This window comes from Erinaceus europaeus, chromosome 7 (assembly GCF_950295315.1).
Source record: "Erinaceus europaeus chromosome 7, mEriEur2.1, whole genome shotgun sequence".
NCBI lineage: Eukaryota > Metazoa > Chordata > Mammalia > Eulipotyphla > Erinaceidae > Erinaceus > Erinaceus europaeus.
In genome coordinates, this window is record NC_080168.1 from 84479202 (window position 1) to 84490472 (window position 11271).

The following is an 11271-nucleotide window of genomic DNA, read 5'->3' on the forward strand; positions in this document are numbered from 1 at the left end:
TGTTCTCTGAAAGAGAAGCAATGGGATTCTAAGTCTTAGAAGTTGAACTTTTGGGTTAAGCGCATGTGGCGCAAAGCGCAGGGACCGGCGTAAGGATCCCAGTTCGAGCCCCCGGCTCCCCACCTGCAGGGGAGTCGCTTCACGGGCGGTGAAGCAGGTCTGCAGGTGTCTATCTTTCTCTCCCCTCTCTCTCTGTCTTCCCCTCCTCTCTCCATTTCTCTCTGTCCTATCCAACAACAAAGCAACGTCAACAATGGCAATAATAACCGCAACGAGGCTGCAACAACTAGGGCAACCAAAAGGGGAAAAATGGCCTCCAGGAGCAGTGGATTCATGGTGCAGGCACCGAGCCCAGCAATAACCCTGGAGGAAAAAAAAATTGAACTTTGTGTTTTCATTTTCTCAGTCCTATTAGATTATTCTATCTTGATACCTGGTTAGGCAGAATATTGTTTTCTTTTTTCTTAATCCGTGGTGTTAATTAGTGAGACTCATTGACCTTTACTTTAACCAACCCATCTCATTCATTGTATTCAGGTGTTGGAAATGGAAACGGTACTGATCTGAATTTACAAATAGCAATGCAGCAAAAGACCTTCTATCTATACTCAAGTTTAAAAAACTTCCGGGTAAGAGAGCCTATAAACTGAATACTCTGATGTTTGTCTTAAATCTGTGCTAGTTTAGCAAGCTGGCCTCCACACTACAAAGAGGGACTTTCTGGTTACCATTCAATTTGGTGTCACTGGGTAGAGCTACAACTTAGTGCTAATTTAAACTTGCTATTTAAAAGCGGTTCTTTAGAACACATTTTCAGTTCAGCACTGCTTTGTCTCTCACTTTTCCACCAATGCCACCAGGAATATTTTCCACAAATATTCTCAGGAATCAAGTTGGGAAGTCCTGTATCTAAGTGATTTTTAACTATATTTACCTCTTATTTTTTTTAAGGTAGTGAGGGCATTTTAGCCTTCCCATTTTGAAAAAAATATTTATTTATTTTGGGTAGGACAGAAAGAAATTGAGGGGAAATGGAAATAGAGAGGGAGAGAAAAAAGAGAGACACCTGCATACCTGCTCACCTCTTGGGAAACTTCCTCCCTGCAGGTGGGGTCTGGGGGCTTGAACCCAGGTCCTTGCACATGGTAATGTGTACACTTAGTTGGGTGCTCCACTGCCTGGTCTCTCCTCTTAGTTATTTTATTGTAAGACACATTCTGAAATGTTAGTGTGTATAAAAATCACCTAGGAACTTGTAAAGATACAGCTTTTAATGTCATATTCCAAAAGTATAATTTAGGAAATACAGAATAGAGCCCAAGAATCTCTACCTAGCAATGTCTCAAGTCATTCTAACTCAGATATCCTAACTGTACAAGAAGAAATAACACAGGAGTGTATGATTGGAGAGGATTCTCTTCACTGAAAACTATAGGATGGGGCAGTCAATATTTTTCAGCCACAAGGTTCCAGATGCTACCATGATGCCAACTGGACTTTCCTGGGCAGACAACCCCACCAAGATGTCCTGGAGCCCCGCTTCCCCAGAGCTCTGCCCCACTAGGGAAAGAGAGAGACAGGCTAGGATTATGGACCAACCTGCCAATACTCAGTTTAGCAGGGAAGCAATTACAGAAGCCAGACCTTCTGCACCTGCCACCTTCTGCACCTCATAGTGACCCTGGGTCCATATTCCCAGAGGGGTAAAGAATAGGAAAGCTATCTGGGGAGGGCATGGGATATGGAGTTCTGGTGGTGGGAATTGTGTGGAATTGTATCTCTCTTATCCTATGGTCTTATCAGTGTTTCCATTTTATAGATAAAAATTAAAAAATAATAGTTAAAAAATAAGAAAATAAAAAACAGTTGACATAGCATTATATTAGTTTTAGGTGTGCAACATAATATTCGATTTTCCCCTTTTCTGTGATAGAATAGAGGGTGAGAAATAGAGCTGGGGGGAGAGAGAGAGAGAGTGAGAGAGAGAGAGAGAGAGAGGAGAGACACCTACAGCACTGCTCCACCACTCATGAAGCTCCCCCATGCCAACCACTCCCTGTAGGTAGGGACCAGGGACTTGAATCCTGATCCTTACACATGGTAATATGTGTGCTCTGCTGGGTGAACCACCACTGGCCCCCAATGTTTAGTATTTGTGTGTATACAGACATTTTGAAATTGCACAGGTCTGTCATCATATATGCATCATATTACATTTTTTCCCCTTTTTATGAGAACTTTTCCCCCCTCAGGTATGCAAGATGCAAACTTTCTATTTCAAAGAAGTGAAGCATAAATCATGCAGAAACAGAATGAAGTTGCAGGATAACTCGTGTGACAGATTACATGAGGGCCATGAAGAGAAATGGCTGAGAACTTATTAAAAACATCTTGTTTATTTATGTATGAGAGCTTGAACTCTAATTATTATTACTATTATTATTATTACTTTATATGATAGGGCAGAAAAGTATTAAGAAGGAAGGTGTTAGGGAGGGAGACAGAAACAGAGAGATACCTGTAGCACTGTGTCACTGCTTGTGAAGTTTTCCATGACAGGTGGGGACTGGGGGCTTGAACTGGGGTCCTTGTACATGGTAATGTGTGTGCTCAAGTGGTGTGCTACCACCTGGCCTCAAGAGAACCTGAACTTATTTTATTTGTTCATTTTTTGAATAGTGGGAGAGAAATTGAGAGGCAAAGGGAAGAAAGGGATAAAAGAGAAAGAGACAGAGACACCTGCAGACCTACTTCACTGCTCATGAAGCTTTCCCCCTGCAAGTAGGGACTAGGAGCTTGAACCAGGGCCTGGAGGCTTGAACCAGGAACTTGCACATGGTAACATGTACTCAACCAAGTGCGCCACCACCCGGCCCTTGAGCTTGAACTCTTAATCCATAGCTTTGTCATATCTCAGTTTATATCCAACAGTAAATTTGCCAGCAAACTCCATTTCAAGAGGACTGGAAACCTCCCAGTCCCCATGAACCTCTGACCCTTGGAACACAATTCTCTTAATTTCTACCTCATGTTTTTTGTTGATCCCCACCCCTCTTTCTCTTCACTGGTCCCTATCTGGAATGGATTATCTTGTCAATGTTCTTCTCAATTATAAAAATTTTTTCGGGGCTGAATGGTGGCACACCTGATTGAGCGCACATGTCTCTTTCTTTTTTTCTCTCTCTCTTATTTGATAGGACAGAGAGAAATTGAGAGGGGTGGGGGAGGTAGAGAGACAGAGAGACACCTGTAGTGCTTGCTTCACCACTTGTGAATCTTCCCCCCTGCAGGTGGAGACCAGGGACTTGAACCTGGATCCTTGCTTACTGTTATTCCCCTATAGTTATTTTATTTAAACTCATAGAGGGGTTGGGCAGTGGTATACCCAGTACAGTACAAGTGTTACTCCGTGGCTGCACCTCCAGGACCCAGCTTCAAAGCCCCATCTCTACTTACAGTGGGGAAGGAAGCTTCATGAGCAGTGAGGCAGTACTGCAGATATCTGTGTCTCCTTGCCTCTCAACTTCTCCGTCTCTCTCTCTCTCTCTCTCTCTCTCTCTCACCCTCTCTCTCTCTCTCTCTCTCTCTCTCTCTCCATATATATATATAACTGTAATGGGGGGGTCGGGTGGTGGCGCAGTGGGTTAAGTGCAAAGCACAGGGACCGATGTAAGGATCCTGGTTCAAGCCCCCTGCTCCCCACTTGCAGGGGAGTCGCTTCACAGGCAGTGGAGCAGGTCTGCAGGTGTCTGTCTTTCTCTCTCCCTCTCTGTCTTCCCTTCCTCTCTCCATTTCTCTCTGTCCTATCCAACAGCAAACGACATCAATGATGGCAATAATAATAACCACAACCAGGCTACAACAACAAGGGCAACAAAAGGGGGAAAGGGATGGCCTCCAGGAGCGGTGGATTCATGGTGCAGGCACCGAGCCCAGCAATAACCCTGGAGGAACAACAACAACAAAAAACTGTAATAGAAAATTCAGTGTTTTGCTTTTCAGCAGTACCTCACACTCAAACATGTTGGCTTTTAAAAAGTTTAAATAGGGGCAGGATGGTGGCACACCCCCACTGAATGCACATATGACAATGTACAAGGACCCAGGTTCAAGCTCTCAGTCCCAACCTGCAGTGGGTAAACTTACTGAGCAATGAAGCAGGGCTCTAGGTGTCTCCCCTTTGCTCTCAATTTCTCTGCATCTCTATCCAATAAGTAAAACATTTAAACTATATATTTAAAAGTAGTTCAAACGTATTGCAACTTTCTAGAAATAGTGATCAGCACTTACTTATACATTTAGTATAAGTAAGTGAGAGCAAGTGTACTTATAAGTATAGGAGGCCACGGGAGTTGGGCGGTAGCGCAGCGGGTTAAGCGGAGGTGGCACAAAGCACAAGGACCCGAGTAAGGATCCAGGTTCGAACCCCCGGCTCCCCACCTGCGGGGGAGTTGCTTCATAGGCGGTGAAGCAGGTCTGCAGGTATCTATCTTTCTCTCCCTGTCTTCCCCTCCTCTCTCCATTTCTCTCTGTCCTATCCAACAACAATGACAACAATAACTACAACAATAAAACAAGGGCAACAAAAGGGAATAAATAAATAAATATTTTTAAAAAGTATAGGGGGCCCTGATCAGTTAACATGGGCTATACTGCTATGACTATTTCATTACTAACTAGGAGTGCAGTTCTGAAGTCTGTTTGGTTCATTCACAGTTATTTCATGATGTGGAAGCAGACCAAATAGTAATTAAACCAGTCAACTGCCCACTACTCTATGACGACGTAAAGGTACAATTCTATTCGACTTCGGTGAGTAACCCAGAAGCAGCTTAAACTTACTGTCCCTCTCTGGTCTTTGAAATGACTCTAGTTTGTGATTTTTCTTTCTTTCTTTTTTTTTTTTTAGCCAGAGCACTGCTCAGCATTGGCTTATGGAGGTGTGGGAAACTGAACCTGAGACTTTGGAGCCTCAGGCATGAGAGTTTGTTTGCATAACCATTATGCTATTTGCCCCCCCACCCTGGGATTCTCTTTGCAGCAGTTCCCAACAAGGAAGATGGTAGGAGATGTCAATCTCTAGCTATGGAGAAAGACAAGTCAGAGATTTTAAAAAATAATAACTTTTGGGAGTCGGGCTGTAGTGCAGCGGGCTAAGCGCAGGTGGTGCAAAGCACAAGGACTGGCATAAGGATCCCGGTTCGAACCCCGGCTCCCCACCTGCAGGGGAGTCGCTTCACAGGCGGTGAAGCAGGTCTGCAGGTGTCTATCTTTCTCTCCTCCTCTCTGTCTTCCCCTCCTCTCTCCATTTCTCTCTGTCCTATCCAACAACGACAACAACAATAATAACTACAACAATAAAACAACAAGGGCAACAAAAGGGAATAAATAAATAAAATAAATATATAAATATTGTTTATATTTAATATATAAAAATATTTAATATATAAATAATAATAATAACTTTTTTTTCTACTCTAGAGCACTACTCAACTTTAATTTATCATGGTGCTAGGGACTGAGCTTGTGACCTTTGGTGTTTCATGGCTGAAAGTCTTCTTGCATAACCATTATGTTATCTCCCCAGCCTTAAACACAATTTTTTTCCCTCAGGAGCTACTTTATTTTATCTTTCATTAGTGATTTAATACTGATTTACAAAATTATAAAACAACAGAGATATATTTCCCACCTTTCGCACCACAAGATTCTGTGTCCCCATTTTCTCCATGGAAACTGCATTAGTTCTCCCAAGATCACAGATATGAGTTGACTGTTATTTCTATAACTATATTTATATATTTTTTCGGCCCCTCCCCCCTTTTTTCCTATGGTCCTGCTTTCTCTTTCTTTCTAAGTCACACCTACTACTTCCAAGTATCTTTCCTCCCCCCCCCCCCCCCCCCCCGCTCCTTCTCTCTCTGGGTCCCAGTGGAATTGGAGTTCAGAGCCTTTTGGTATTTCCCTCACTTACCCCTCTGGGAAGTATGGACCAAAATGCTTTATGAGGTGCAGAAAGTGGAAGGTCTGGCTTCAGTAATTACTTCTCTGTTGGATATGGATGTTGGCAGGTCGATACATAACTCTAGCCTGTCTAGCCTGTCTCTATCCTTCCCTAGTGTGGTAGGGCTCTGGAGAGGTGAGATTCTTGTACACATTGGTGAGGTCATCTGCCCAGGGAGTTCAGGATGGAATTATGGTAGCATCCACAACTTGTTGACTAAAAGGCAGCAAACTATAAAGCAGGACAAAATGTTTAATAAATAGGAACCAGAAAGTAGAAATAGAGCATGGAGAATAGGGTTTTTTTAAATTTATTTAAGAAAGGATTAATTAACAAAACCATAGGGTAGGAGGGGTACAACTCCACACAATTCCCACCACCCAATCTCCATATCCCACCCCCTCCCCTGATAGCTTTCCCATTCTCTATCTCTCTGGGAGCATGGACCCAGGGTCATTGTGGGTTGCAGAATAGGGGTTTTAGGGTGAAAAGAAGCTAGGAAGTCTACTTTAAGTATGCTTCTAGGGCTTCATGACTTTGATAATTTTTGCCTAATATTAATAACTAACATCGAGTTGGACTAAAAATATTGTCTGAGAAGATGGTGTCAGAGTCGAGAATAGGACTGGAAAGCTAGATCTGGGCAGAGAGTAGCTCCCAAACTTGAGGAAATTATATAAATTCAATGAACTGTTTACCCCACTGATCTGACCCAAGGCCCATATATATTCATTCATATTTAGTACAGGAGCCTGTATAACTTCCAAGTACCTGTCAGTCTGCCTAAACACATTTTTTATAAATCTTTTTCTTTGTTATCCTTATTTATTTATTGGATAGAGACAGCCAGAAATCGAGAGGTAAGGGGGTGAGAGAGGGAGAGAGACAGAGAGACACCTGCAGCCCTGCTTCACCACTTGCAAATCATTCCCCCTATAGGTGGGGACCGGAGGCTCGAACCTAGGTTCTTGAGAATTGTAGCATATGTTCTCAATCACATGCACCACCACCCAATACATTTTTAATTGGTGATTTAATAATGATTAACAAGATTGTAAGATAATGGGGGTACAATTCCATATAGTTCCCACCACCAGAGTTCTGCATCCCATTCCCTCTTTTGGAAACTCCCTATTCTATATCACTCTGGGAGTATGGACCAAATTTCTTTATGGGGTGCAGAAGATAGAAGGTCTGGCTTCTGTAATTGCTTCTCCACTGGACATGGACATTGGAAGGTTGATTCATACCCCCCAGCCTGTTTCTATCTTTCCCTAGTGGGGGGTAGGATTCTTGAGAGATGAGACTTCGGGACACATTGGTGAGGTCATCTGCCCAGAGAAGTCAGGATGGCGTCATAGTAGCATCTGCAACTTGTTGGCTGAAAGGTGGTAAGATATAAAGCAGTAAAAATTGTTTAATAAACAGGAACCCAAGGTAGGAATAGAGCAGATGAAATTAGGGATCTTTGTGTGGGAAGAAGCTAGGAAGTCTGTTTTAGGTAGGTTCCAAGAGACCCGTGAATTTAGTCATTTTTGCCTGAGCCTGATAGGTAACAAGCAGGTGGACTAAAAATGTTGTTGGGTAGATGGTGTCAGAAGAGAGAATAGGGCTAGAAAGCTGGGTCAGGGCAGAGAGTAGCTCCCAAACATGAGAAAAGTATATAAATACCATTGACTATTTAAACTGTCTATCTGATCTAGGGCCCATATATATTCCTATTTAGCACAGGAACCTATCTGACCTCTGAGTGCCTGTCAGTCTGAGCTTGCAGTCCATGGTCATAGCTAGAAATATTCTAGGCTGCACTCATTTCAACACCAGTCTTCCTTGAGTGGCAAAGTAGGCTAACCCAACCTCCCTCCTGAGAGTGGGGCAGTCCCTAACATTGCAGCTTTGTGGAGAGGGCAAGGTCCTGGAGAGGCCCACAAGAGGGCTTATGATGATGTTTCTAATGGAAATGACCAGTGATGGTGGAGAGAGGGATCTATTAGAGGTTTAGGCTGATCATATCTAAACAGTTTTTAAAGCATGTAATTAAAAAATTGTTCAGTGTTGAGGAGACAACATAATGTTTATACAAATTGATTTTCATGCCAAAGGCTTTTGAGCTCCCAAGTTCAAGATCAGTCCCCAGCATCACCATAAATCTGAGCTGAACTGTAGTGTTTTTTAAAAAAATCATTCATTCATTATTTCTATGTTCTAACCCAGTTTTCATGTACTAATTTCATGTAAGAAAAAAATATAAAAACCAAGATGTTAAAATGACAAAGGTTGGCTTTCTGTATAACAATACTTACATCTTTATTTTTTATCTTTAAAACACATTGGTCTGGGGCTGGGGAGATACCATAATGGTTATGCAAAAGATCTCATGCCTGAGGCTCTAAGGTCCCAGGTTCAGTCCCCAGTACCATCAAAAGCCAGAGCTAAGCAGTGCCTTGGTGTCTGTCGTCTGCCTCTCATTAAAATAAAGTTAAATAGGGAGCCAGATGGTGGCACACCTGGTTAAGTGCACATGTTAGTGTGCAAGGACCTGGGTTCAAGCCCCCAGTCCCCAACTACAGGGGGAAAGCTTTAAAGGTGGTGAAGCAGTGTTTCAAGTGTCTCTGTCTCTCTTTCAATCTCCCCCTTCCCTCTCAATTTCTGGCTGTCTCTATCAAAAAAAGACATAAAAATAAATTTTAATTCCTCTAGGATTATTTCTTGGTATGAGTTTTAATAGGAAAGATAACCTTTTAAAACTATGTCTTTTTAGGATCTGCCTAAATTCTACAACAATTGTCCATTTTTCTTCTGGTTTCATACGTCGTTTGTACGTAACAGCAGGTATGGCTATATCATGCAGTAGAAACAGCTGAATTTCCAATGTTTGTGGAAGGGATGATGGCAAGTATGTCTACTGATTGCCAGAAACTCATAGAAAGAAGAGAAAATCTTTGTGTCATTCATTGTTCTTCATTCCCTTACACATATTTTTTAAAAAACTTTTTAAATATTTATTTATTCCCTTTTGTTGCCCTTGCTGTTTTACTGTTGTAGTTATTGATGTCGTCGTAGTTGGATAGGACAGAGAGAAATGGGGAGAAGAGGGGAAGACAGAGAGGGGAGAGAAAGAGAGACACCTACAGACCTGCTTCACTGCTTGTGAAACAATTCCCCTGCAGGTGGGGAGCCGGGGACTCGAACCGGGATCCTTATGCTGGTCCTTGCACTTTGCACCATGTGCACCTAACCTGCTGCACTACCGCCCGACTCCCCCTTACACATCTTTATCTGCTTGTTTAAAAATGGCTACCCTTGTTGGCTAGGAGGTGGCACCATGACCTTGACTAAAGTATTGAATTTAAAGGCATGAGGTCCCCAGTTTGTTCGTTGGTATGACATGTGCCAGAGTGATGCCCTGGTTCTCTCTCTCTCTCCTATGAATAAATAAGTAAAATGTTAAACAACAACAACAAAAAAAACCAAATAGATATAAGCACTACTGTTGTATCATTCACAAGATCCATGCATTATAAATTAAAACAGATTCAGATCTTGAGTGGGGTAATAAATTCCTCTTATGAAAATTTATGTTTGTCAAGCCATTTTCTTTGAATTTATGACGAACAGTCATTACGAGGTTGTAAGGTAACAGTCTAGTTCCACACTGTACCCACCACCAAAGTTCTGTGTCCCCATCCTCCCAATGGCAACCATCACAGTTCTTCTAGTCTTAGAGACAGTTTTTTTTTTTTTGCAAGTTCATGTTTCAGTTTTCTAGATCCCACATATGACTGAAATCATCCAGTTTTCTTTCATCTCTGTAATTATTTTGCTAAGCATAATCACCTCCAGTTCCATCCAGATTGCCCCAAAGGATACGCTATCATATTTTTTTTATTACAGAGTGGTATTCCATGAAGTATATATCTTGTAACTTCTTTTAAAAAATATTTTATTTATTGACTAGAGATAGAAAACGAGAGGGAAGGGGATGGGGCTGGGGCTGGATAGTGGCACATACATTACATTGCTCAAGGACCCACGTTCAAGTCCTTGGCCCCCACTTGCTGGAGAAAAGCTTCACAAGTCTTGCAGATGTATTTCTCTCTTTCCCTCTCTATCTTCCTCTTCTCTCTCAATTTGTCTCTCTCTGAAATAAATAAGAAAGGGAAATACCTGTAGCCCTGCTTCATCACTCAGGAAGCTTCCCCCCTGCAGGAGTCAGCTGGGGGCTTGAACGTGGATCTTTGCGTGTGGTAACGTGTGTTCAAACCAGGTGTGCTGGGACCTGACCCCTGTCTCATAACTTCTTATTTTAATTTTATTTTTACCAGACCACTGCTCAGCTCTGGCTTATGGTGGTGCAGGGGATTGAACCTGGGACTTAGGAACCTTAGGCATGAGTGTCTTTTTGTATAACTATTATGCTATCTACCCCTGCCCCTCATAACTTCTTTATCCAGTCATCTCTTGATGGACATTTAGACTGTTCCCACTCTTTGGTTATTGTGAATAATGTAGCCATGAACATAGAGGTGCATATGTCCCTTCAAATGACTTGTGCTTTTAAGGAACTGCATTCACATTGGAGAAAGGAATGAGATCACTTTTCTCATTTTCATGTTTTTGAAAATAACATTAAAATATCCATACTGGGTAAAGATGGTTTTATTAGTTATGACATTAACTGCTATCAAATTTCATTTAAAATTATTTTTATTTAGTTTCAACAATATACTTTCTCTGATTTTGTTACCTGTAGTAATATATGCAGTTATTTTACAGTTCTTTTTCCAAATCACTTTAATGGGGGAGGGGACATAATTATTCATGTGGCAATTGTTCTCACATGAATACAATTTTTTTTAAATATTTATTTATCTTCCCTTTTGTTCTTGTTTTTTTATTGTTGTTGTAATTCTTATTGTTGTTATTGATGTCATTGTTGGATAGGACAGAGAGAAATGGAGAGAAAAGGGGAAGACAGAGAGGGGGAGAGAAAGATAGACACCTGCAGACCTGCTCCACTGCCTGTGAAGTGACTCCCCATCAGGTGGGGAGCTGGGGGCTTGAACTGGGATCCTTATGCCGGTCCTTGCATTTCGCGCCAGTGCTCTTAACCCACTGCGCTACCACCCGACGCCCCATGAATACAATTTCTTATCTCTCCATGATAGGTGTCTGTACCACACCTACCACCAACTGAAGTCTTCCTCCACCACTGTGCACTGGGTTCCCGACACCCAGGAGTTTAACTCCCATTTCCCATCCTCCTT

General features: G+C 42.1%; 1 protein-coding gene across 1 annotated transcript in view; it reads left to right on the forward strand.

Annotated features, from left to right (window-relative positions):
- Positions 1 to 11271, forward strand: part of LOC103112195 (phosphatidylinositol 3,4,5-trisphosphate 3-phosphatase TPTE2-like) — a 71370-nt gene that overhangs the window by 58856 nt on the left and 1243 nt on the right. Inside the window, exons 21-23 of the mRNA XM_060193516.1 lie at positions 538 to 629; positions 4717 to 4812; positions 8766 to 8836. Of these exons, the coding sequence (XP_060049499.1) occupies positions 538 to 629; positions 4717 to 4812; positions 8766 to 8836 (259 nt within the window). The remainder of the gene's footprint in view (positions 1 to 537; positions 630 to 4716; positions 4813 to 8765; positions 8837 to 11271) is intronic.